General features: G+C 35.6%; 4 protein-coding genes and 1 non-coding gene across 5 annotated transcripts; 3 read left to right on the plus strand and 2 right to left on the minus strand.

Annotated features, from left to right (window-relative positions):
* Positions 1-1,012: 1,012 nt before the first annotated feature.
* Positions 1,013-2,686, plus strand: LOC132620266 (PKS-NRPS hybrid synthetase cheA-like). The gene is made up of 3 exons (XM_060334940.1): positions 1,013-1,087; positions 1,830-2,334; positions 2,403-2,686. The coding sequence occupies exons 1-3, from the start codon at positions 1,013-1,015 to the stop codon at positions 2,684-2,686; spliced, it is 864 nt and encodes a 287-aa protein (XP_060190923.1).
* Positions 2,687-2,701: 15 nt separating this feature from the next.
* On the plus strand, positions 2,702-3,923 carry LOC132620267 (uncharacterized). The gene is made up of 3 exons (XM_060334941.1): positions 2,702-2,992; positions 3,150-3,206; positions 3,855-3,923. The coding sequence occupies exons 1-3, from the start codon at positions 2,702-2,704 to the stop codon at positions 3,921-3,923; spliced, it is 417 nt and encodes a 138-aa protein (XP_060190924.1).
* An 8,011-nt stretch (positions 3,924-11,934) lies between these two features.
* On the minus strand, positions 11,935-15,622 carry LOC132620268 (uncharacterized). The gene is made up of 9 exons (XM_060334942.1): positions 15,071-15,622; positions 14,081-14,406; positions 13,615-13,828; positions 13,334-13,504; positions 13,202-13,234; positions 12,991-13,101; positions 12,708-12,909; positions 12,516-12,608; positions 11,935-12,391 (listed from the first exon to the last, which is right to left on the minus strand). Exons 1-9 carry the CDS (start codon positions 15,614-15,616, stop codon positions 11,955-11,957), a joined length of 2,133 nt encoding a protein of 710 aa, XP_060190925.1. The 5' UTR covers positions 15,617-15,622; the 3' UTR covers positions 11,935-11,954.
* A 6,554-nt stretch (positions 15,623-22,176) lies between these two features.
* On the plus strand, positions 22,177-22,279 carry LOC132620533 (U6 spliceosomal RNA). The gene has a single exon (XR_009574978.1). It is a non-coding gene; the product is annotated as a U6 spliceosomal RNA (small nuclear RNA).
* Positions 22,280-23,484: 1,205 nt separating this feature from the next.
* On the minus strand, positions 23,485-26,366 carry LOC132617893 (membrane protein PM19L-like). The gene is made up of 4 exons (XM_060332962.1): positions 26,099-26,366; positions 25,208-25,427; positions 23,947-23,992; positions 23,485-23,814 (listed from the first exon to the last, which is right to left on the minus strand). Exons 1-4 carry the CDS (start codon positions 26,232-26,234, stop codon positions 23,728-23,730), a joined length of 489 nt encoding a protein of 162 aa, XP_060188945.1. The 5' UTR covers positions 26,235-26,366; the 3' UTR covers positions 23,485-23,727.
* Positions 26,367-26,730: the final 364 nt, after the last annotated feature.

Below are 26,730 nucleotides of genomic sequence, written 5' to 3' on the forward strand. Positions count from 1 at the left end.
AAAACGATCAACCAGGTTCTATACACACATAAACATGTGTTAACAGATCTATCACATGGGTTTATATGTGCGGATGTAGTCTAAATAAGTATGATCATACTTTCAAACCATCTGGGTATATCAATCATAGCATACAACAGTCCAAAACATGCTCAAAATCAGTCAACTACTCCTTTAACGTGGACAGCATTTTGTATATATAATCAACAAACTTGCATACACCCAGATCAACTGGACCAACTCATATTAGGAAATTAAGCTAAAGCTAATCTGAGATCGGATCGAAAAGGCATAATTATCAAACGACATATATTCTAACCCAAAGTACCATATAACTAAGGAAAACTGAAAACTAAACTAAAGTAAGACATAAACATACAGATGCTGTTAATTACCAAACTGAAACTAAATCGAACTAAGGCACGGGCATATAAACATTATTAATTACTAAATCGAAACTGGATTCACTAAACATGAACATGCATAATGACACTAAGCTGCTAAAATGAAATTAAACCGACTGAAACAACAACACACACGAACATATCAGAAACTTCAAATTTGAGAGAAAAAGAACATACTGACCTTTTGTGGGTGCAGTGAACGAGGCGACGAAGTCTCGAATCTACTCTCTCGTATGAGCGACTTCGAAACTAGAGTTGGGTGAGTCGAACCCCTTGGTCGCGGTTAAAGTTCGCCGGAAAAGGGAAAAACAAGTTTTTAAGATTGATTGTGTACCTTAAAAAAAACACTGAATAATTCTCTCAAAACACCCAATAAAATCCTCTAAAATACTGAAAATCCCCCCTTCGGCTGAGTTTCAAGAAAATGTTTTAAAACCCAATTGATGAAAATTGTCCGTTTTCTCAGAAATTTGAGGTGATTAAACTTATGTTTCGTGGGGAGATTTTTTTTTGTTTCCAGATCTTCCACCCTTTTCGATCTCTCCCCCCGAACCGATTCAACTTAGGACCCATTTATAGAAAATAGAGGAGCGTGGGAGAGAGACGAAATGGACAGGCGTGAGGGGACAGTGGCGAGTGGAAGTGGCAGGGAAGAGTATGGGAGAAGGCGTGGGGGAACAGAGGTATGGTGGAGAGGAACGTGAGCGTGGGGAGACAGGGGAAGTGGAAGGGAACGTGGAACGTGGGAGAGAGAAGAGGAAGGAGAGGAGAAAGAGAGAAGAGTGGAGAGAGAGAAGGGAGGCGGCGGGTGAGGTGCAGAGGAAAATGAAATGAAACCCTACTGGTTTCATTTCATGTTGTGGAACGGACCGGGTCAGGTATGGAATGTGTGGGCTGGACCGGGTAATATTAGGTAGTGGGCTGATTTGTTGGGTAAGTTATTAAAGAATGATTTGGGCTGGTCGGTTAAGTGAGGAAATAGGCTGGTCTGATGAAATTAAAAACATGGGTTGGGCCATTTATTTGGCATATTGTGCTTTGTTGTTTGGGCCAGCAATTGGATGAAAATATGGATCCTTCTTCCTTTATCTAAATTATTTTTGGGCTTCTAATTTAATAACTGCTACAATATATATTATGTAAAGACAAATAATAATTAATATGTAGAAAAATAAAGATTTTGCAAAGTGTTGTCTTGTAATTAATTTAACGAGTCCAAACCCGAAAATGATTTGTGATAAAGTAATGGTCGTAATGTTGAAAATAAAAGTAACGATATTAATAGTAGTAGTAATAAAATAAAAAATAGTGAAAATAAAGTGTTTAGCTCGTCAGTAAATTTAGAAGCCCGAGTAAATAAAATTAAATAAAAGAGGGACAAAATTGGGTGTCAACACTGGTGACAATTGTTCATGGTGTTTAAAGGCCTCAAGTCTAAATGAGTCAAGGCTTTTCAAGATTAGGAATTTCTGTGATGTGCACACATGCTTGTTAAAGGATAGAATTTATGAACAACGTCAAGCAACTTCCAATGTCGTCAGCATTATTATAATGGATAAGTATGAAGATCCAAAAACAATATACACACCCAAGGATATATCTAGGGACATGAGGAAACAACATGGTGTAACATTGACCTACATGCAAGCTTATAGAGCGAAGCAAAAGGCAATGATTATGTTACGAGGGGATCCCACCGACTCGTACAGTAAAATTCCAGCCTACTTATACATTTTACAGAAGACATATCCGGGATCGGTTGTAAGATTGGAAAAAACAGAGAAAGACCGTTTCTTGTATACCTTTGTAGCACTGGAAGCTTGTATTAGAGGATGGGAGTATTGCAGACCTATAGTGGTGGTTGATGGAACCCATCTTAAATCAACTTACAAGGGGACTATGTTAATTGCTTGTACATTGGATCCAGGAGGTTTGTTTTTTATCTTTTAAAAAAAAAAAAAGTTTATAACTGATTGTATTATTTGTGTATGGAAACAGGTAGTATACTTCCGCTTGCATATGGTATAGTTGATTTCGAAAATGATTCATCTTGGACATGGTTCTTTGAGCGGTTCAGGGATGCTTTTGGTGAGAGGGAGAACATGTGCTTTGTGTCGGACAGGCATGAAAGTATATGGAATGCGAGTGCAGCAGTGTACCCTGGGCTGCCTCATTATGCCTGTATTTGGCATTTGTGGAACAATTTAATTAAGCAATGCCACAGAAATAAAGAGCAGATGAGGAAATTATACTATGAAATGGCTAAGGCATACACCCTCTAAGAGTTTAACGAATGCATGGGAAGGGTGACCAAAATAGATAGGAAGCTGAGGAGATACTTGTTTGAGATTGGTTATCATAAATGGACACGGATACATGCAACAGTAAAAAGAACATGGACACAGACTTCAAACATAGCTGAATCTATAAACAATGCTACAGTGAATGCTAGGGAATTGCCGGTGGCAAAATTATTGGATTTCATGAGGGAATTGGTTGAAAGATGGAATGCGACGCACAATGAAGAAGCAAAGAATACATTCACAGATCTTACTAAAAAGTATCAAGAAATTATCAACAAGAATGGGGTATTATCACACCGTATGACTGTAAGATAATCCTTCTGTTAACTTATATCCTTTTTTTTTCTGTCATATGTATGAAAACTCTATAATATGTGTATATATGTTGTATGTTTAGTGTATAATTTCTGAATTACTTGTACAAATGTAATTTTGATTGCAGGTACGAGCTTCCACTGAATTTCTACATACAGTGATTGATGGTGTTAGGAGGTTCACAGTGTGTCTTTGAGCTAGGACGTGTACTTGTGGAAGATTTCAACTGGATGAGATACCTTGCGGGCATGCTATGGCTGCTATAGTGTATAGGCACCAACATGGAGCGGAATATACCTCTGCCTACTACAACAATAAGAATTTCCTAGATACATATGCAATACCAGTTGTGCCTCTTCCATGTGAAAGTACATGGGATATACCGAGGCATGTAAAGAAAGAGATTGTGTTGCCACCAGATGGTAAAAGACCACCAGGAAGAACAGCTACCAAACGAATGAAACCATTCCACGAGGGGAAATTTAAGAAATCAACAGTGACATGCAGCAGATGTGGTACAGAAGGCCACAATAAGAAGACCTGTAGCAATATTCCAAACGGAAATTAAATAGTCAACAATGTTATGGCGGTGATATTTTTTTTAATGACAGTAGAAACTCTGTTTTTTTTCTTTTTTAGTAACAGTAGAAACTGACTCTGTTTTTTTTTTTAGTAACAGTAAAAACTGAGTACAATTTTAATAATAATAATGTTGAAAAGTTGATATGAATTTGGTTATCAACATTACGTGTTTGGTTTTGGTTGGCTATAATAAAATCTTATAGTTTGTCTGCAATATGTATGGTTACTGTATGAATAATGTATTTAACAGGATGAAGTGGAAGGGAACGTGGAACGTGGGAGAGAGAAGAGGAAGGAGAGGAGAAAGAGAGAAGAGTAGAGAGAGAGAAGGGAGGCGGCGGGTGAGGTGCAGAGGAAAATGAAATGAAACCCTACTGGTTTCATTTCATGTTGTGGAACGGACCGGGTCGGGTATGGAATGTGTGGGCTGGACCGGGTAATATTAGGTAGTGGGCTGATTTGTTGGGTAAGTTATTAAAGAATGATTTGGGCTGGTCGGTTAAGTGAGGAAATAGGCTGGTCTGATGAAATTAAAAACATGGGTTGGGCCATTTATTTGGCATATTGTGTTTTGTTGTTTGGGCCAGCAATTGGATGAAAATATGGATCCTTCTTCCTTTATCTAAATTATTTTTGGGCTTCTAATTTAATAACTGCTACAATATATATTATGTAAATACAAATAATAATTAATATGTAGAAATATAAAGATTTTGCAAAGTGTTGTCTTGTAATTAATTTAACGAGTCCAAACCCGAAAATGATTTGTGATAAAGTAATGCTCGTAATGTTGAAAATAAAAGTAACGATATTAATAGTAGTAATAATAAAATAAAAAATAGTGAAAATAAAGTGTTTAGCTTGTCAGTAAATTTAGAAGCTCAAGTAAATAAAATTAAATAAAAGAGGGACAAAATTGGGTGTCAACAGATGCCCCTCTTCGACCGTAGACGATGTAAGAGTCCCCGGGCGAAGAAGTTGACGTAGTAGCCAATTTTGTTGCGATCAACAAATATGAACTCGGAAGAACTTGAGAAAATATGGGTTAGGAGAATTGGTGGAAAATATTACGAGGGCAGAAGGAATTATGGTCGAACCTGTTAAGAGAATGTTATTTATCAATTTATAACTTTTCAAGGGTTGTGGACAGGTGACGAGAATGGAACATATGCTTATAGCCTCCTAATTATAAATGTGGTGTACAACACACCCATAAATAGGACTCTACTAGACACGATGTAAATTCTCCAAAAAAAAATGCCCCAGTGTTGAGTTATGGAGACACTGGGATATAGAAAAGAATACGAGATTTATGAAAAGAGTTGATTGAGTAGAGTCTTAGCGGTGTATATGAAAAATAATTTTGATAACCTACGTATCACATTTTGTGGACGTAGGCGGAGTCGAGTTCGAGAGTAGATCCGCGACCCTTGCTTGTGAGTTTGATATTCCTCTTTAGCATGTTTGCCCCAGTTCACTGCGTAAGATAAAGTTCCACGTTGTGTTGCGTCTCCGCAGGTTGTACTTTCTGCCAAAACTGAAATTCATGTCAAAATTAGTAGTAAAGTTGGAAGTGTAAAATGATAGTAAATATGAGTGTGGGAATGAAGATGAAGCCGTGTGGCTTTTAATGAAGCAGTGTGGCCAGATGTTGTCTCTGGTTGTCTTCCAGGACTTGAATGAATGCGCGATGTTTATGCTGAATATCTCCAGTTGTATTTGAAGACTTTAAATGATAATGAGGCCTCCGGCTGTCTTCCGGGACTCGATGATAAATGATATCTGCGGAATTTAAGGTAAAGTCATTAAAGTAGGTAAAGTAGATGATGAAATAAAGCGATAAAGTATAGAGTAAAGTAAGTGGGTAGCCGTTTGGCTTATGCAGGTGAGGCTGTGTAGCCATATGATGTCTCCAGTTGTTTTCGGGGACTCGATGATATATCTCCGGTTGTCTTCGGGGACTTGATGATATATCTCCGATTGTCTTCGGAGGCTTAATGATAATTCCTTTAAAGTTCAAGGTAAAATCGTTAGAGTTGGTAAAGTGAATGATAAAGTAGAGAGTAAAGTCATAGTGCAGCCGTCTGGCTTATGCATATGAGACTGTATAGTCGAATGATGCCCCCGGTTGTCTTCGGAGACTCGACGCCAATCCTGTAAAATTCAAGATAAAAATGTGAATTCTTATTTTAGGGTGGAATGACCCAATATGTCCTATTTTAGGGTGGAATGACCCAATATGTCCTATTTTAGGGTGGACGAACCCAAGTATCCTATTTTAGAGTGGAAGAACCCGATATGTCCTATTCTAGGGTGGACGAACCCCAGCATCCTATTTTAGGGTGGAACAACCTGATATGTCCTATTTTAGGGTGGACGAACCCAAGTATGTCTCCGGTTGTTTTCGAGGACATGATGCATATGCCGTGTGAGGCATTTAAAGAAATGATATCTTATTAAAGGCGGACGAGCCTAAAGTGTCTTGTTAAAGGCGGACGAGCCTAAAGTGTCCTATTAAAGGCGGACGAGCCTAAAGTGTCCTATTAAAGGCGGACAATCCTAAAATGTCTCATTAAAGGCGGACGAGCCTAAAGTGTCCTATTAAAGGCGGACAATCCTAAAATGTCCCATTAAAGGCAGACGAGCCTAAAGTGTCCTATTAAAGGCGGACGAGCCTAAAGTGTCCTATTAAAGGCGGACAATCCTAAAGTGTCCTATTAAAGGCGGACGAACCTAAAGTGTCCTATTAAAGGCGGACGAGCCTAAATGTTGTGCGTTTGCGAACAATGATATTGTCCCTTTGCAGGGCATTTGAAAGTAATAATGCAATGCCGGTGTGGTGCTTTTGCAGTGCGGGCATTTGAAAGCAGTAGTGCATAAGCAGTGCGGGCATTTGAAGAAATGATGTCCTATTAAAGGCGGACGAGCCTAAAATGTATAGTTATCCTCGGAGTGTGATATTGATTTCTACAAAATTTAAAGTAAAGTCATTAAAGTATTTAAAATAAATAATAAAACGGAGAGTAAAGTAAGAGTCAGATCGCTCGGCTAATGATATTGATGGTATTGTGACAGGCCAAATTAAGGACACGAAATCTTGATTTAATTCTCCTTCAATCTCGTCAACCTACAAAAACAGGTATATAAAGTCATAAAATTATTGTGATAAAAATAAAATAAAATAAAATAAATTAAAAGATAAAGTTGGAAGTAAAGTCGTATGGCTTTTGAGGCGAGGCCATAATGAGCCAAATGATGCTTTTGGCCCCGATTGATAGACTTGACTGTTGATCTCACGATTTTAGGTTCCTGCACTCAAAGAAAAAATCTTAGTTTGGGAGGGGGAAGTTGATTCGTGTTGACTCGAAGCTTGACGTTGTTGGCTGCTCCATTCGTCTTATTTGTTTGGATCTTGTGATCTCCGTTCAAGCCTCGGTAGATGAACAGTAGTGAAGCAATTGAAAGAAAGTGTTTTATTTGAAAGGTATGTATGTAAGTATATGTATAAGGAAAGATATATACGTAAGTATATGTATATAAGAAAAGATATATGTGTAAATGTATATATATGTAAGTTGTAAAATATTCTGCCAACTTTAGATTGTGACACTTCTAAAGTAATTGGTTCATAATACTTCCTGTCTGGTAGCCTTAATCTTGTCGATGCACAATTGTTCTTTTGTCTATATCTTTTCAAAATATGCCCCAGTTTTGGGTTCAGAAGAGTATGCTAAATTTATGTTGCGGTATGACCGAACCTTGTATAGGTTGCCTACGTATCCCTCCAAAGGAATCAGGTCAGAACGTAGTTCATAAGGTTCATAAAAATGGTTTGAAATTTTCTAATAAAGGGACCGAACCCGATGTGGATTGCCTACGTATCCCACCAAGGGAATCAGGTCGGCGTAGTTCTGTTATACAAATGGTGAAAGATTTGTTGGATTTTTATCTGGGTGTGACGGACCTGTATGTTGATAGTCTACGAATCCTGCTGAGGGAATCAGGCTATATGTAGTTCTCCTTGTATAAGGATTTTTGAATTTTTTTCTGTTATAATGCAACCGAACCCTATATGGGCTGCCTACGTGTCCCACCTCGGGAATCAGGTCGGAACGTAGTTCGTACGGTGTTTAAAGGAAAGGTTGCAAACTATGTAGTCTGATCTAATATTGTCTTTCAATGTCTCGTTGACTGATAGCTTTCATGCTTGTGTCATTGTCTATCGGCTATTTCCATTTCTTCCAAGTGGAATCTTGTATTTTCCTCTAGTTTTCTTTGTTACTCTCTCGAGATGTACGTTATTCGTTCGTTCATTTTATGTCACAATCATAGAGTTGGCAGTTTTGATAAATAAAGTAGAAAATAATAGTAATAGACAATTGAGGCAACTCAGAAATGCATTCATAGGTTTTAAACTTCCTAAAGATGAAGCAAAGCAAACAAAGTTTTGGGCAAACATCAATTTTTAAAATCGTGCTGTTTCAAAAGCTCACTACAGTTCAATCTACCAAGACTCTCGGCGAGCCAAGGACGGAGTACAAGTCAAAGTCTTCAGAGTCTCTCCTGATTCGGCACCCCGCATGGTCGGTGTCTTGGTGTTGTGAGTAGTTGTTGCAGCAATCTCTGTTGGTGTTTGTCTTTGGACTGTTCCCACAGGAGCAGCAAAAGTTGATGACATCCCCTTTTCCATTTTTCCGACTGGTATAATGGTTCTTTTCAAATCCTTATATTCCTCGATAATTGTCATGTTCACGTTGGCATTTTCGCGAGTAGGTAGAGGATTGTTATCTACGTTGGGCCGAGCTCCAGTGAGCTGGATTGCTCCTTCCTTGATCAGGGCTTCAATTTTGTTTTTGAGTCCATAGCAATCCTCAGTGGCGTGCCCAGCAACTCCAGAATGATATGCACAACGTTTGGAGCCATCAAACCATTTTGGAATAGGATCGGGAGTTTTCCTTTCAATTGGTTGTATTACGCCTGCGGCTTTCAGTTTTTCGAACAATTGAGCCAAAGGTTCAGCAAACCGAGTGTAACTACGGGTGTTTTTTATGACAGGATTTGGACGGGCTTTATGTGTGGTATGTGGCCGATTTTGATAAGTGGGAGCTTGAACAGATTGGTATGGACGTGTGTTTTGATAGTGAGGTGCTCGAGGTTAGTGGTAATTTGCTTGGATGTTGTAGACAGGGTAAGGGAATAGCGGAGCTTGGTAGGGTTCAGCGTAGTGGTAAGGGTAAAAAGGTTGTTGTGGATGGTGAAAGTATGTAATGGCTTGGTTTGGTGCGACGTTCCTAGGTTTAGGAGGTGGACTTTGGAGTGTAACGGATAAGTTGGTCATGTTGCTAACCCGATTTAATTCTCCGCGTAGATCCTCAATTTCTTGAGTCAGGCGGGCGATATGTTCATCACGTTGAATAGTAGTTCCGTGTTCGGAAGTCTCGGGGGGATCACTAGAGATCACGATGTTTTCCAAACCAGTTTAAATAGATGCGGCTGGATCAGGCATAATAATTTCTTTTCCTTGAATAGCCCAACTACGTCGCGGTAATGATGATGTCTTTGACCTTGTGAGGTAAGGATGGTCAGCCATCTCGAGTGTCAACACGAATCAACTTTTGTTGGGAATAAAATAGCAGAAACATAAAGTGTAAATGATGTTAGTCTCATTGACATATGTAGGTAAAGTCATGATCACGTAGAGTCAAATAAGTCATGTAGCAAATAATTCGTCAAATAAAGTCAAACAAATCGTCGAACAAATGTAAACGATTATATCAAACAATAATAACGCGTCCTAATATGCATGTGACCTCTTTGTGCCAGAGGTAGGCCTAACGTTTGTTTGAAGGGTAAAGTGTGCCATAATACGTCATCCCGTTGCTTTGATTAATTAAACAAATTCTATTTCCCCAAAATAAAGTACAAAAGTAGTATAATATTCATTACATATCAAATGAGTACAACATAAAGTGTTTTCCTAATCTAAGTAAAGTAAATACAATTTCCTGTATCTAAATTTCAGCTCTGTTTTGTGATGTCATTGATCTTCGTCATTCATTGTACTCCAATGCAAATCCATACCTGTCATAGAAACGTTAGTCATTCTCTCACTCCTAAAGTTTAATTAATTAGAGCAAATAGTCAATATTTAGGCACAATTATCCTTCAAACATGCATATAAAGTATGATTATTGTCACCTGGGGTCGTGAACCCACTTGGACGTTTGGGTAAAGTCATCTAATGGGCTTAATACACCAAGGGTATTAAACCTCCTAGGTCATGAAATGTATGCTCTTAATAAAGGGTGTTGGTTTAGCTCTATCTTAGGCTGACTAAGAGTTGGCTTCCTATGACACAAGGTTCCCCCAAGCGGACAACTTGGGAGTGGAAGGTCCGTGGCCGTCGACTGCACCGCCGATCGACTAAATCCACAAGATCAATCCAACTAAAGGGTAATTTTGTAGTGCACGGGCGCGAACCGCGAAGCCGTTTTAAGTGTGTGAATATGTGTGAGTTTTCCAGAAGTGGAGGAAATATGAACGAAATGACAGTTTATCAAAGCAGTTACACATAAACAGTTTATATCAAACAAACAATTAATAGCATGTAAAAAACAGTTAACAAATAAATAAAGTAATTTCAAATAAGCACACAAAGCCTATTTAAACTAAGTCCGTTATGGTTAGAACCTAAGTGATTCCCCAGCAGAATCGCCAAGCTGTTATACCCCATTTTAACCGGGTTAAATTAGAAGTACAACACATTGGTGATTCCTATTTTCTGTTTATTTTAAGGAGTCGCCACCTAATTATTTATGGTGAATTAGGAAACCTAAAGTTTATTAAAGTTATTTTTTAAAGTTAACTCTGTTTAAGGTCTGCAAAACTTAAGATTCTATGTAAGGGTTCAATTAGTCTAAAGGGAAGGGATTAGGCATCCTTTAAGACCCATTAACAATGGTTAACTGACCGGACTTATAATTAATTAGGCTAAGTATAAATATAGTATTATATAAAAAGAAAGTAGCTTTGTAAGTATGGCTAAAGTTATAGACAGACATGTAAGAATGCTATTTAAAATAGAACTTATAGAAAATAATAATTTGTATAAAAGAGTTAGTTAGAAATAAACTAAACGAAACGGGACCTGTAATGTTTATATGTATTCGGAGAAAAGTGAGTTATGCCGACTCACAAATTAAAAAAAAAACAAGGAATTAATGTAAAATTAACATTAAATAAATTTTAAATACTTCATAGGGAGACTACTAGTTCAATGTATATTGTGCGAAAGTTGTTTTTAAACAAATATGTACTTCAAGTGTTGGAAAGGAACTAAAGTGAAAAAGTTATCCGTTGAAACTAATTTGCTTTTTATTTCTTAGAATAAGCTAACGTTAGTGTAAGATTTGTGACATTTTAAACTTCTAAGATAGTAAATATAAATTATGATTCCCTTAACCAAAAGATGTAGTCATGCTACTTTGAAAATCAATTACTCAAATAAATGTTATAGATACTATAAATAGTTTTAAAAATAGAAGTGAATGTAATTTGTGGAATTAACTACCCATTACTAAACTAAAACCCTTAATGTTACTAAAGTTTATCTTAATTAACAAGCATAAATGTTAGTCATACAATACAAGTTAAATGCACACAGAAATAAAAATAGAGGGGTAGATATAATGTAAATGGGCTTGGCCCATTTGGACTGCTGTGATCTGTTTGCGGCTGGGCTTCGTAAGTGGTGTCGTTGAGTTTCAAAGTGAAACTCTTCGGCTCCGGTGTACATGCAAAATAAAGAAAAGTAATAAATTAGAACGACGAGATAACACAATGAAGCAAATGTCCGAATTCGGGATCATATCACATAATGAGACGAGTATTTGCGATACTAGATCAAAGGGCAATTTATCACAATTCCTCAGCATTTTAAACATGACTAACCAAATATTGAATGAAGAACCCTTTCTTTATTTATCATAGAAAAGAAAAGAGTAATGCTGCCATCTTTAACAAACACATTTCTTATTTTACCTTAAGAAGCAGCATATATATTTTTAACAAGGCCTCATGAAGCAACGTTATTATCCATCATAGTGCCATGCTTATTCAATTCAACAAATAGCTATTACTGCTTTAAAATGTTTATTACATCCCCTATTGGAGCATGAGATTAATTTAAAAGTCAATTCACTCTTAAAACAGTATTCCCAGATTATTATGTATATCTAGAATATAAGATAAAACAGTATTCCCAGATTATTATGTATATCTAGAATATAAGATAAAAGCATCTTATTGGCCTTTTTAGAGAACACTGATTCCCTGCAAAATAACAGATGTTTTAAAATTGTAGAATAACATGTGTTAAATAAATAATTCTCTGCAAAATAGCTGATGTGTTCAATACAGACCTCCCATGTCTTGTAGACATTTTCGATTTCACCCAATCCTTAAATTCGGTGATCAGATCATTGTCAACATCAAAGCCAATGCAATTTGTGAATGGGTGTTTAATGTGAAAGTATGTAGGAGAATTGATTGTGCTGCTGCCGCCTGAACTAAAATCAGTGTATGGTGATTTACCATACGGTCCAGGATTTCTATTTCTTGCTTGTTGTTCAGGTGTAACGATGTCACCACCTTTGGTTTCAATCGCTACTATTTTAGACTCGGTAAATGGAGGCATTTCAAAATCATCAAGGGTAGGGGTCTTAGTGGCAGAATTGCCCAAAGCACCCAACTTATCAATGCCAGCAACCACATCATCTAGATTATGTTCTGTAAAATTTGAACATTTAAATTTCATATCAAAATCTTAACCAAATCATTTAAGATGTTATCATGTAAAATGTATATTTGTTTAATGCATATAGTAAAAATGAAAACTGAGTGGTCTCATTACCTGAAATCAGAGTATCAATAGGATGACTCTTCAATTCGTCTGGGTCAACTATATATTTATCACATGCTTCACCATCTCCAACTTGCTCACCAACTTCATGTTTCACATAAAGGCGTAAGTTTTCTTATTTTTCTACATTTTGCATACATTTACATGGGTCTGAAAATGTGTAAAATATAGAGGAAACTATACCTGGAATAGAAGCATTAATCCCATTCTTCAAAGCAGATGCATCTACTACAATGTGATTGGATATTTGCTCACTTACATCCTGCCCACCAATGTCAAAATCACCTATCGGTTCATCAAAATGAAAATATAGGTTGTGCTGAAGTCCATCATTCTTGTTGCTTGTCTTTGGTTCTTTTGTAACATCCTTAACACTGCCGGACATCTGTTTATTAAGATATGTATAAACACATTTAGATAGAAAGGGATAATACAAAAGACATTAACTCAAATTTTGATAAATAACCTTAGCTTCAGGAGTTTCAGTTTGCCTGCCAAACATGGACTTTAGATCTTTAAGTAAATTCATAATTGACTTGTCCATGTAGTCTTTCATGTCAACAAACTGTTCACCGACCTGGGATAAAAAGGAAAATATGACAAGAAACCTAAGCTAATCTATATACTACAATGAGAATAAAATTATGAACTTTGAAAATTATATTAAACTTGTCAACCTTTTTCTCAAATGATTTAAGATCTTTGCGGACCTGAAAGATGTAGAATAACATTAATGAATGTCTTAACCACAAATACAACTATTTCATAAAAAAAAAATATGAATGCAATTAGTGAAAACACATGCTTACATTTGCAACTTCCTTCTTCAACGCATCAAATTCAGAACCACGTACAGAGTGACTCGACTGTGTGGGATCCTGTGGTTCTAACACATCTTTGACCGCTGTCTCTTCTGGAAACTCCATAAAGTTGATAGCTACCTTCTCCTCATCTGTTGGGAGAATGTTGGTAAAAACCAGCTACCAACATTTAAAAAAATGTATAAGCTGACCAGTTAGCATGTATAAAAAAAAGAATGAATGAAATGTGTATGATTAATGTATGACAATCAGTTAGCTTGTATTGTTACCTGATTGCTGTACTTTTTGAACATCCCCTTCTTCAGATGGGAAAAGTAGACTTTTTGCAAAGTTGTTCGCCAATTAAAAATACGAGGGAAGTGGTTTCCAATACGGGTCGCAACCGTAGGATCTACCTTCGAGCAGCATTCATAAAACCATACTTGAATGGCCAGGGGAAAACCCTCAAACCTATAGTAGGTTGGATCATTCGCCAACTTGTGACTGATTTAAGACAACAGCGCTTTGAAGCAATCATTTCCCCATGGATAATTCATATATTCTCCGCTTTCAACCAAGTCAAAGTGTAACTTGGGAACAAATGCTCTATTACTCTCAGTTGAGAATAAGAATGTGTTGATAAAATAAAGTATTGCTATCTTAAAAGCATCAGCATCCCCAATTTCCTTTTTTTTTTTGTGATGAAAAAGCTCAATCAAATCATTTTTCGGCACTTTGGTTAGTCCGTTAAAGTACATATCCATTAGTCTGTTGGGGGAATCGGGGTCCGCGACAAATTCGTTGTCCATGCCACATTTTAAACCAGTCACAATGGCAAACTCTCTAATGCCGAAATGAAGCTCTTTCCCATTCAAATTGATGATAAACATATCATCCCTATCATGCTCTGTCTCGGCATACATCAGGCATCGAATTAGCTGTGGCTGAACATTCAGCTTTGGCAAATCCAGAAATAACCCAAAAGGGGACTCCCTAAACAGCTTCAATTGCGCGTCGTTAAGGCGGTCCTTAACTTCAAGTGCGGCTTCCACGTTGGTGTAAGAACACCAATGAGTCTGTGTCTGAATATATTAAATAAGAGATAGTTACAAAAATGAAAGCATACATAACTATAAAGCGAGTCAAATCATCTAAATATGAGATATACCAAAGTCCATACATATTTTATACACCAAACTCAAGAATCCAATGACATATCTAGACACATTATATCCACAAAAATGCATTACAACTTTATAACTAAACATGTTACTCAAAAATCTTACAGTCAGCCCACTTTTCATACATATTTCATACACCACCAAATCTAGAATTCAGTGTTTGTTCTCTAGATAAATTGAAAACTTAGGAACAGAGAACACAAAAAGGGAATTGCTGATCATGAGGCCCAACGGTCAATGCAAGACCACAAAAAAACACTTATCATACACCAATTTAATTAAATCTAAAACAAATAATTAGACATTAGCCACTTCTTTTCAATACTGAAAAACCAACTCAGAACACTTTCCTTACATTTTTCATACACTACCAATTCAGAAATAAAGTTATACACAATTGTTTAAGAGAAATCATACAGTCAGACCACTTTATATACATATTCCATACACCTCCGGAACTCAAAAAAGCATATAAAAAGACCAATCAAACCCTTTTTATACCACAAATAATACACATGCAAGTAACCAAATATTCAAAGACTAAAGTGTAAATGCTTTTTTCTACCTTCTTTGTCGGGTTGTTTTTCTTCCTCTTTGATGTTTCACCTTTCTCGACTTTCTTCCTCTTTGATGTTTCACATTTCTCGACTTTCTTCCTCTTTGATGTTTCACTTTTCTCGACTTTCGTCTTCTTTCCTGTTTCACCTTTCTCGACTTTCTTCTTCTTTACTGCACCACCTTTCTCAACCTTACTTTTTTTGGCTTCAGGATGCTCAGTTTCTTCTTCGAAATCAGAGTCGTCAGTGACTTTTTTTGACTTACTAGTTGACGTTTCTTTTCGCTTCCTTTTGGAATCATTCCGGGGGGTTGATTTGATTTCAACAATAGTGGGACCAACATTACAAGGATCGTTTAGAACTTTCGTCCTAACTTCATTTTGAACAAACAATCCTTCATCATCAGAATCTTGCTTTTCCCTTCCTCCTTTTTTTACCGGGGTTTGAGTGAGTAAATTGAAGTTTGGAATTGGCCCTACTTTCGGGCTTGTTGGGGGCCCCAAAAATCTAGGGCTTTTGCGCATAGGAGAATTTATCGAATTGTTTTTACTCATTTTCACAAAAAAGGGGACTGGAATCACAACAATTTAAGTTGGTACAAAATGATGCGCACACAAAACACCTGGAAAATACGAAGTAGAAACCCTAAATAAACCGTTCAAATTGACTGAACAAGATGAAATTGATTGAAATGAAGATAGAAACACATCAATATATATTCGAAACTAACACAACAATAGATGATTGAAACTATATGATTGAAATTAACACAACAATATATGATCGAAACTAAAGGAATTGTGAACCCTAGATTACCTTTACTAATCATGAAATGGAACGAAATAGAGGAAAATGGAATGGAGAATCACACACATGCGCACACAAAAAAACTGGAAATACAAAGTAGAAACCCTAAATAAACCGTCCAAATTGACTGAACAAGATGAAATTGATTGAAATGAAGATAGAAACACATCAATAGATATTCGAAACTAACACAACAATATATGATTGAAAATATAATTGAAAGTACCACAACAATATATGATCAAAACTAAAGGAATTGTAAACCCTAGATTACCTTTACTAATGGTGAAATGGAACGAAACAGAGGAAAAATGGAATGGAGAATCACACACTTTACATGTACATTGCAAACACAGTAGAGAGAGAGAGAGAGAAAATTTGTATGAGATGGTGGGTTAAGAGTAGAGAGGGAATATTGCAGAGGAGGAAGAGAAGCATTCGCAGTTGGGCTAAGATGAAATGCCAAAGCCCAAAATCGCCCAAAATTGTGGTACGGTACTAAAGCCCAAAACGTGGTACAGTACTAAAGCCCAAATCCGTCATGTTTCGTAAATTGTCGTTATGTTCCGTAAATAAGGAAAAGTATCGTTATATTTTGTGATAAAGAGTCTCAAGTTGGTAGTCTATGTTATTTTCCCATTTATTTATCCACATAGGAAGGGAAAAAACCCAAAATCCAACACTTTGGTACCCATAAATCTTACCATCTTCACATATTTCCACTTGTTAGCTTGCATTTAAGGAGTTATCCGAATTTGGGAAGGAGACCGTTGGCTTAGTAATATAGCCGAGATAGTGATATTTGTATTGAAACTATAATCAATAGGGGATTTAGATATTGATTGAGGAATATTAGTATTTGCATGCCTCCTCTCTTGTTTCCACGTCGAAGACAGCTGTGGAAGGTAACATAGATAGTAAACCAAGGGATTTCTGGAGAGAGATTGTTATCAACTTTGATTGGAAATAAAAATATTAATGTCAGAAGCTATGATATTTGGAGTAGGATCATTAATGACTGGATCAACCATCATATCAGAATCATTAGAAAGCACATTAAAATTATGAGCATGCTTGATTGTTCATTGAAACTGATTTCACCAGTTTCTAACGGACTAAGAGGGTGATTTTGATGGAAATCAGGCATACGCAGCGGAAGCAAATAGTCAGGATCGAACTTGCATGTAATAGAGACAACACATAATCAAGATATTAATCAAACATAAAATTGATACTTATCTCTTGAAGCGTGACCGCGACCAAGAATCGAATCTTCAACCACGAGCACACATCATCCAGTTGATCGTCATCCTTCGGTTCCACAGTCTTCTGCTGTGCAACCCGAATAATATTAGAATTTGTGAAATTCGTGTGGGCGAATTTCTATGAAAAAGAGTAGAAACTTGTAAAACCCTTGGCCTCCTTATGGAATAAGACCCCTATTTTATAACTACAGGTTTAGGGTTTTCACCCTTTTCCAAAACCTGTTGGGTCTTTATTTTCCACCAAGAAATAATATTCCATTTAATTCTTTATTATTCGGGCACAACAGGAACCACATAATTTAATTAACGAGGCTTCCTATTATGGAATTAATTCAAAAAATCTGAATTAATCCTATCATAATAAATTACGAATTATTCCACTAAAAATTGTAACTGCACTCCTCAGTTCAATTTCAAAATCATACATTAAAACTTATTTAACTCCCCATGTTAAGATTACAGATACCAATCAATTAAATTAAATTACTGACAATTTAATTCATTGACTAATTGTATCCTTTATATTTCTGCTTAACTTACATCATGTGACGGATACAAAATCATTATATTTCTGCTTAACTTACATCATGTGACGGATACAAAATCATTATATTTCTGCTTAACTTACATCATGTGACGAATACAAAATCCACCTGCAGGGTTTTCACATGAGACTTATAAGCATCCATAAAGGGGTATCATCAATCCCAAAGTCGAGATATGGATTCTATCAACTAATTATTATTTCACAAATGTAATTTGTCATTATCCAATTCACCAGGAATACATAGACCCGCAATTGAGTCGTACCTTTTAATAAATCAAAATAATGAACAAATCACATTGATCATAATAATTATATCAAGATTAAGAGTATAAGTACATTTAATGAACTAGAGAATTTGTTTTATATATTCAGTACAAAAACACTTATCTCTACTTGGTCCGTTCAATACATACAAAATGTACTAGCACAAGAAGACGGAACTATACCGTTTCCATAATGAAGATACATTATATTAATCTTGGGCTGCAATCATACCAAATGTACCATACCATACTGTACATTAATGAACCACGGAAAACCACCATCCAAACAGGGGGTTAGGGTTTCTCTTTCTTTTTCCTACGGTTCTTCTTGTGGTGTTAAGTGTTCTAGCTTAATTTTGGCATCATTCTTTTTTATCTACATTGGGAATCAAAATGTGTAATTCCCAAACTATGACGTGGATGAGATTTCAGATTAAGGAAGTAAAGTCATAATTGTGAAGGTCTGTTTGCTATTAAGTCTATTAACTTTTGATGTGTTATCTGAGGATATGCACAAGGTAAGTGCTTTTTGTTAATTACACTTTATTTGGGTGGTCATTACCTATTGTAATGTATTGTGTTATTACCTTAAATACAATATTTATTTTATTTGTTACGTAAATTCATAGATTTGGTGTGATCTTGTCGTTATCTTTTTTTGTCTTCTCATTTTGTGTTTGCTTATTATCAAATAATCTTATTTTATCCTTTTACCCTACATTTTTATAGTAGCTCTACCCCATATCCTACTTTTCTTGTAGATTTGTCCTTCAAAGTACTGATGTGTGACATTAAATAACGACGTTAAACGATACAATCTATCCAAACATTGTGTTCAGCAAAACAATTAGTACAGTTCGATACAATACAATATAATACCATACATTATGAAACAATACCTAACAACCATCCAAACAGTGTGTAAGGTTGAAATATTTATATTGCTAATGATAGTTATAGCAGAAGGAAAATTTTCATGAAGATTATCAACTATTTTTCGTACATTTAAGATCATGTGCAAAACACATGTTAGTAACTGTGGTAGGTATTTATAATTGGCTTAATGCATATGCCCCCTAAACTTGTCCTTTTTTTTTATTTTGGCACCCTAACTAAGTTTTGTTCCTATTGAACCCCTGAACTCGTCCTCAAGTGTGTCTATCAAACCCTCTAAATCTGATTTTTATTAGAAGTAAAAATTAAATTGTGGTAATGAAGGTGAAGTAATATTTTAGACGTGTGGTAAGCTATTCTTTAGGTTATGGATGTGTCAGTTTCTGCTGCTTCTGCTCTTCCACTGTCAGTTTAATTAAGAGCTTATTCTTTTTTTCCCTCTTAATTGTTGCTAATCATAGCTAAAAGATGACATAATTAAATTAGAATATATATTAGCATGTTGCTACATTGAAGATAGAATACTATGTAAGTCAGATTGTGTTTGATAGACACACTTGAGGACAAGTTCAGGGGTTCAATAGAAACAACACTTAGTTAAGGTGTCAAAATGGAAAAAAGGAGCAAGTTCAGGGGGCTGCATATGCATTAAGCCTTTATAATTGTTATTGTATTTATTTATTGATTGGTGTAAATACCCGGTGCGACAAGTTTTACCGTCACGCTATCGATAAATACTCGCAACAAAAGCGAAAAATAGTAAAATCAATTACTAATATTAATGTACTATTGATATAGAGGGGGTAATTGTACAATGAATATATTGTTATGTTATTTTGAGTAAAAATCAGTTAAAATATAAAACAGAAAATCAGTTTCAAAGAAAACTTGATTGCTATAGTAAAATGTTATTATAGAGGGTGACTGCTATAGAGAGATCGGTTTGTATACATGTATTACTTAACCATAGTACTTAATGGTACTATATATTCATTCTCACTTTATTTTGTTTGGTGTGTCTCTGTTTGAGAAGGAAAGGAAAGCCTTCAAGGCACCAAAAAAGACAAATTAAAGGTAGCAATTTTCTTAAGATGGCAGAAACAAAGGACAGTCCGGTGCACAAAGCATCCAGCGTTCACGCTGGTGAAACAGTTGATAGAATATCAGAGTTTGCATATAATTCATCACATCTTCTCTAAACTCAACCAAAAAGAGGCTGCCAAAACTTGTGTCTTGTCCAAGAGATGGTACTATTGTTGGACTTCCAGACCTATTCTGGTATTCTGTCAATTACCATATATGCCCCTGGAGAAGTTTGTCAAGTTGGTTGATCAATCCTTACAACCCCACCTTGAAGAAAACTTACATCTTGAAGAATTCAACCTTCAATATCCTCCGGAATTGGCTTCGCATCATATCGATAGATGGATTGATTTGGCAGTTAAACTTAATGTCAAAGTGCTAAAAATTGACACTTCGGATGATTCCGGTTCCCATAATTTACCTGATGTTATTTATGCTGCTAAAAAGCTGACAACATTGAAGCTAAGCAGATGCAAGTTTGAATTTGACATTAGCACCACTAGCATTATAAGATTCTGTTGTCTTAAGGATCTTCACTTGAGTTATGTCCATATCTCTGAATGCCAATTACAAAGAGTATTCGATAGATGTCCGTTCATCAGGAATCTAAGCTTGTCTAATTGCGAGGGAATAAGCAAATTACATGTATTTGGCGGCCTAGTACATCTGGATAATTTGAATGTTGCATTGTGCAAACTCCGTAGTGTGATAGTCCAGGCTCCAAATCTGATGAAATTCACCTTAATACAGGTGAGGAATCTAGAAGAAGTCGAGATTCAAGCTCCAAATTTATTGGAATTCAATTTTGGGGGTGGCAAAATGGCCTTCTCATCTATGGATCCTTCTTCCCTGGAAAGAGTCCAACTCAGTTTTTGGTTGTTTGAGACACCAATAATAATTAAGTTTGGAGATGTGGACAGTAGCTGGTGCACCAACCTTCAGCACTTTCTTCAAAAGTGCAACTATTCTAAATGTCTGATATTAGTAATATCTTGCTGCAGGGTAAGAGTTTCTCTTTTCTTCGATCGTTGCAGCTTCATGGATAAAATAAATTATTGGTTTAGGCCATGTCATTGACAAAATATAATATTGCAGACTCAAATCATCCTTATTTATGAAGATCCAAGAGAAATTATTGTTCCCCCATGTCCTAATATCGAAATATTCGTTGCACCTATGCAGCGTGTTGAATCAATCATACACAGGTTAATGTTCAGGCCTCCCAAGATCATATCCGTACTTCCATGTACAAAGAGTAAAGTACTCCAGGTAATTTTTTTCTTTACATGGAAATCCTTTCAAATTAGATAAACTCTCCGAGTTGTATATATAAAATAGGTTTAACTATTGTACATCGTATCTGTGTATATAAGTTAAATCTAAAATTTAAACATGCAATAGACATTTGCTTTTATGTTGATTGCTAGCTTGTCTCTCATAATCATTAGTTTATTCTCTATATCTTATGTTTGTTTGTTTAAAATACATGTGCTGCCTGAGATAAAAGGGTGTCCAAAGAAGCGAAAATCTGGTAAAGATTGTTTGTCCAATATCGAGTGTTTTTATTGTCAACGCGAATTAAAAAGAAGTAGGCAATTTTATGGACACAACCGATGAGGAAATGGCCTCTTGGTATTCTTGGTTGAAATCCACGCCTCTGATTGACCAAGTGACTACCTTCACGTTCAATTCTTAGACTAGAAACGTGATTTTGGTCAGTTGTTTGATTAGGTAATTTTGGTCAGCTGTTTGATTAACTTTTGGATCATAGATGGTTAAATTGCAACTTCTTGAATTTGCAATTTTGAAGATACAATGAATTCAATGCTAAAACCTTCACGTTCAATTCTTAGACATGCCGAAGAATTCTACATTAGATACCTTGGTCATGATCCAAGATTGGCTTCTCATATGGATCATTGGATTTCGTTGGTGGTTAAGCTTAAGGTCAAGGTGCTGAAAATTAAGCTATTGTCTGTAAGTTATTCATTGAAACTGATATCACCGGCTTCAAATGGATTTAGAGGGTGATTTGGCTAGAAAGGTGATTTTGATTAGCTCTTTAATTAACTTTTGGATCATCGATGGTTAAATTGCAACTTCTTAAATTTTATCTTGGTTGGCGCATGCCAGATGCATAATTCTTTCCATTTCAAAAGCATGTTGTCATCATTCTATTTGTTAGCTCTTCAGGGGATGGGGACATTATGCCTGTTGTAATGCCAATAAATTTAGAGCATAGATATAGGGTGCTTGTCCCTTCGGTGACATCCATATAATTCGAACAATACGGAGAAGATTAGCATGGCCTCTGCACAAGAATGATCATACACAAATCAAGAAATGGTCCTAATTTAAAAAAAAAAAAAAAAATAGATGTAGGATGATTTGGTCTACTCTAGAATCTCAAAAGATCTGACCTCATAGGCTAGAAAGTGTGAATTTGCTATGTTTAGGAAACAAATAAGGTTGTTTGAACCCTTGCCTTTTAAATTTTCCATCTCTGTTAGCATCTCTTTCAAGGCTATTAAGAGAGTGTGTGTGTGTGTGTTTGCATTCATCTTAATAGCACCCGATTGGTAGTAGATTGGAGTTTACCTCCTTTACTGTATCTGGCAATTCACATTTCTCTGCCACTTCAGCATTGAGATACATTATATTAGGAGTGTTAAATAGGCCCAAAAAATGATGGCCCGCCCAACCCACCCAAAGTTTTATGGGTTGGGCACAAGATAATTTCATGTGGGGCTGATTTTAGCCCAACCCAACATATCCCAGATACTGTTTATTTTCTTCAACAATCACGAGCTAGAAGCATTGTCATACAAGCTTATGTTTCTGTCATCGTCGTTTTATTTAAAAAGTAGCTCGAAGCCCCTTGTTTTGTTACTGTTTTCTTGGTTTTTCTGCAGTCGTTAGCTTATTGACGTGATGCATCCGATTTTGAGGAAGAGTTGTTTCTTTAGTTGCATAGGAAACTTAAAAATTGGATTTTTTTTTTTTTTTTTTTTTTTTTTTGATGTTTTAACCAGCACATACTTTTGATAATTCTTTGCTTCCCAATATATTACTTCAGTAGTTACCCCTTTTCATAATTTCATTCTTCTGCACCAAGTAAGAAGCACATTTCTTGATGAGAGGAATTTTTTTTGGTTCCTCATGTAATGATTTTAAACTTTATATCTCATATTGTGGAAGACTTGACTTTTTGCTGCAAAGCCTGGATATTTTGAATCTAAATTGTTTGGATTCTCCAAAAATATCACCGGGTGTTTGTCGAATCCCTCAAAATTAGTATATTTTTGAAGGATCCGACATGAGTACGGCAATATTTTTGGAGAGTCCGAGCAGCATAGGTCTAGATATTTGAATGGTTAAGGATCTGACTTTTTACCTTATTCAGTCTTCGTGTTGGAAAGGCGAAAAAAGGCCAAGGAAGGCTAATACTTGTTTATGAGTTTTAACTTATATACACTATCAGTGTGAGGAAATTTTCACTATCAGGTCATCCAAAGATATATACAGATAACCCATCATAAAAAAAGTGAGATTTATAATCTTGAAAATAATACACGTGTAAAGATGACCCAATTGGGGAAAAAGTACTTTATAAGTTTAACTCTTTTATGTATTACTTATTTGCTCCAGAAAAATTCAGTGGAGGTATAAATAGTTGAAAGACAAATAGCCATCATCTGGCTAAATTTGTACACACAAGAATGAGAAATTACAAAATTAAAAAGAAATTTTTTTGCAAAGTAATTCACACTCTTCACACTTTTATGATTCAGATCCCAAAAGCTCATTTATGTCCTCGTTGAAGCACCATGAATTGCAGCTATATACACCAGTTGAGTGAAACATAGGATTATCAAGAATGCTTCCATTGTTATCTGCAAAATTGATGAATAAACAAAAGGTAACATATTTGTAACATTATTCTTTTTCAAAAAAATTCAAATATTATTAATGAATAAATTTTTGGGGATTATTAGGCGGGTAATTCAGTTGTATCATTAACTTACCAATCTGGCATTCCTAAGTTGCAGTTCAATTTGTTTCCAGGCAAAGCTGCACAAAAGAGCATCCCAGTTGGTATAATACAAAGACATAATGGCATAAAATTTGAGAACAGGGACAATCTAAATAATTATTTTTTTACTATCAGCGTAATTTAACATGTTATAGTTAGCAAGTTGTCTGTCTTATTTTTAGGTAGCTAGTACACCTATTGTGGGCAGTTACCTGAATATATGACCTGATACGGTAAAAATTCTTTTACACTGCCAGTTTATGGACCCTAAACTTACACGACGTTGTCTACCTTATTTAACAGGTAACTAGTCCATTTATTATGGTAGTTACCGGAAGTTATCTTTCAGATCACCAGATAACGTAAAAATTCTTTTTAAGTTGCCAGTTTATGGGCCCTAAACTCGAAAGACGTTATCTGCCTTATTTTCCAGGTAACTAGTCCACATATTGTGGGAAATTACTTGAAGTTATCTTTTAGACGACGTGATAGCGTAACACTGTCGGTTTAGACACAAAAGTCAAATGACTTTGCCTACTTTATTTTCCAGGTAACTATCTACTTATTGTGGGTATTTACCTAAAGTGATCTTTTAGATGACTTGGCAATGTATTGCCAGTTTACAGACCCTAAACTCGAAGAACTTTGCCTATCTTATTTTTCAGGTAACTAGTCCACTTATTGTGGACAGTTACTTGAAATTATCTTTTAGATGACCTGATAGCGTAACGTTTCCAGTTATAGAACCTAAAATGACTTTGCCTACCTTATTTTCCAGGTAAGTAGTCCATTTATTGTAAGCGGTTACCTGAAGTTATCCTTTAGATGACTTGATAGTGTAAACATTCATTTACGCGCCTGATTATAGACCCTAAACTCACATGACTTTGTCTACCTTATTTTCTAGGTAACTAGTCTGTCCATTTATTGTGGCCAGTGTACCTGAAGTTATCCTTTAAATGGCTTGATAGCATAAAACTAACAGTTTAGATCCAACATTCGAATGACTTTGCGTACGTTATTTTCCAGGTATCTACTTTAGTTGAAGTTATTTTATAGATGACCTTATAGTGTAACGCCTCCAGTTTATAGACGCTAAACTCAAATGACTTTATCTACTTATTTTTTAGGTAACTAGTCCACTTATTATGAATAGTTACCATAGTTATCTTTTACGTGACCCGATAACATAAAAAAAAAAAAAAAAAAAAAAAAAAAGAGAAAAGAAAAAAATTCAAGTTGTCAAGATTTACCCCATGGCAAGAAGTGTAAGACTCCATGAAATAGTGGCAGCCGAAACAGCAGCTTGTAAGCTATCAATATTCCAATGGCGAATGTGGTTGAATCCACAAAGGGCTGATGCCACTCCCACAACACCAGCAATTAAAGCAAACACAACAAAGAATCCAGTGGCTGCATTTCCCACTGGGAAGTATATTGGAGAGAAATGTGCCGGAAGATTAAATCTTGGACCTGTTAAAAAAAAAAAAAACAAACTCTGTTAATTTGTAAATTATATATCCATAGACCATCTTGCTTAAAAAGTTGGATCATAGGTGAATTCAGAATATAAAGTGATCAGTGGGTTCAGAATGAGTGTGATCTCATCATATGCATGTATATTTAAAAAATGTGACATAATTCGAGCTAAAAACAATGAGTTTAGTTGAACTTGCGGAACCAGCCCCGAAACTGCATCGGTGTTGGACCGACTTTGCTAGTCGTTAGGTGAACCTTTTGTAGAAATAGCGCCTATTGGCTACTTTACAATCATGTCTTTGAAAAATACCACAGTACTGGATTTTCAAATTTCACGAGTGAAACTTCAAAACATTATCATAGAGTTTCACTTGTGGAGTTTGACACTCTCGAATAGTGGTTATTGTTTCAATTATGGGGGCTAGAAAGTGGCTTTTTATGAATCTTCCCCCGAATTCTTTGCATGTATCAATTATTCTGTGAAATGAATGATAAAATTCTCGCGACCAAGTACAAATAATAATAGAATTCAAATCCAGCTAATTAGACTGGATATGGTAGAATTCTAAATCTGAACCTCATAAAGTTCAAATCCCGAATCTGCCACACTTGAGATTTAATCACACTTTCATATATTGGAGTGTTTGAAGATAATATATGCTTACCTATGATGAAACCATGATCAATGCCATAGTTCATAGCCCATCCACCAATGCCTAAAATAATGACATACATGCAAAAGTTGAGGACCAAAAGCAAAGTTGCAACTGGTTTTAGCTGCCCATTAGCCATTTTGGACATAGAAATTAATTGGTATTATAAAAAAAAGGAAATAATTCTTGATGAAGATATTATAATTAAGGGTTTTGTAGAGGGTTTTAGGTACAAGAAGAATTTGTGCAAATACATGTGTTTCTTGCAACTTCTTTGGGGTTATATATACATTTTGATAATATATTTATGCTTATCATTGAAGGTTTTGGTTCTTTTCTTGTAAGGATGTCAAGGGCTTTGTGGTGTTGTAAAGATCATACATATGATGCTTCATTATCAAGTAAACCAAGAAGAAAATATAAAAAATAAGAAGAAAAAACAAGATTCTTTCTTGCTAGTAATTCTTTTCTCCAAATATTCCTTCTTTTGAGATGTATATTCCTTGATTTCGAAATCAACATTCTTATTTAGTTATATATAAGTTCTTTTTAAAAAGGAAGTGTTATACCTTGCCAACCTTGTAAGAGCTCATTTTAAAAGTATATATTAATAATACTATTTTATGTTGGATAATATTTATAGG

Source organism: Lycium barbarum, chromosome 11, assembly GCF_019175385.1.
Source record: "Lycium barbarum isolate Lr01 chromosome 11, ASM1917538v2, whole genome shotgun sequence".
NCBI classification, from domain to species: domain Eukaryota; kingdom Viridiplantae; phylum Streptophyta; class Magnoliopsida; order Solanales; family Solanaceae; genus Lycium; species Lycium barbarum.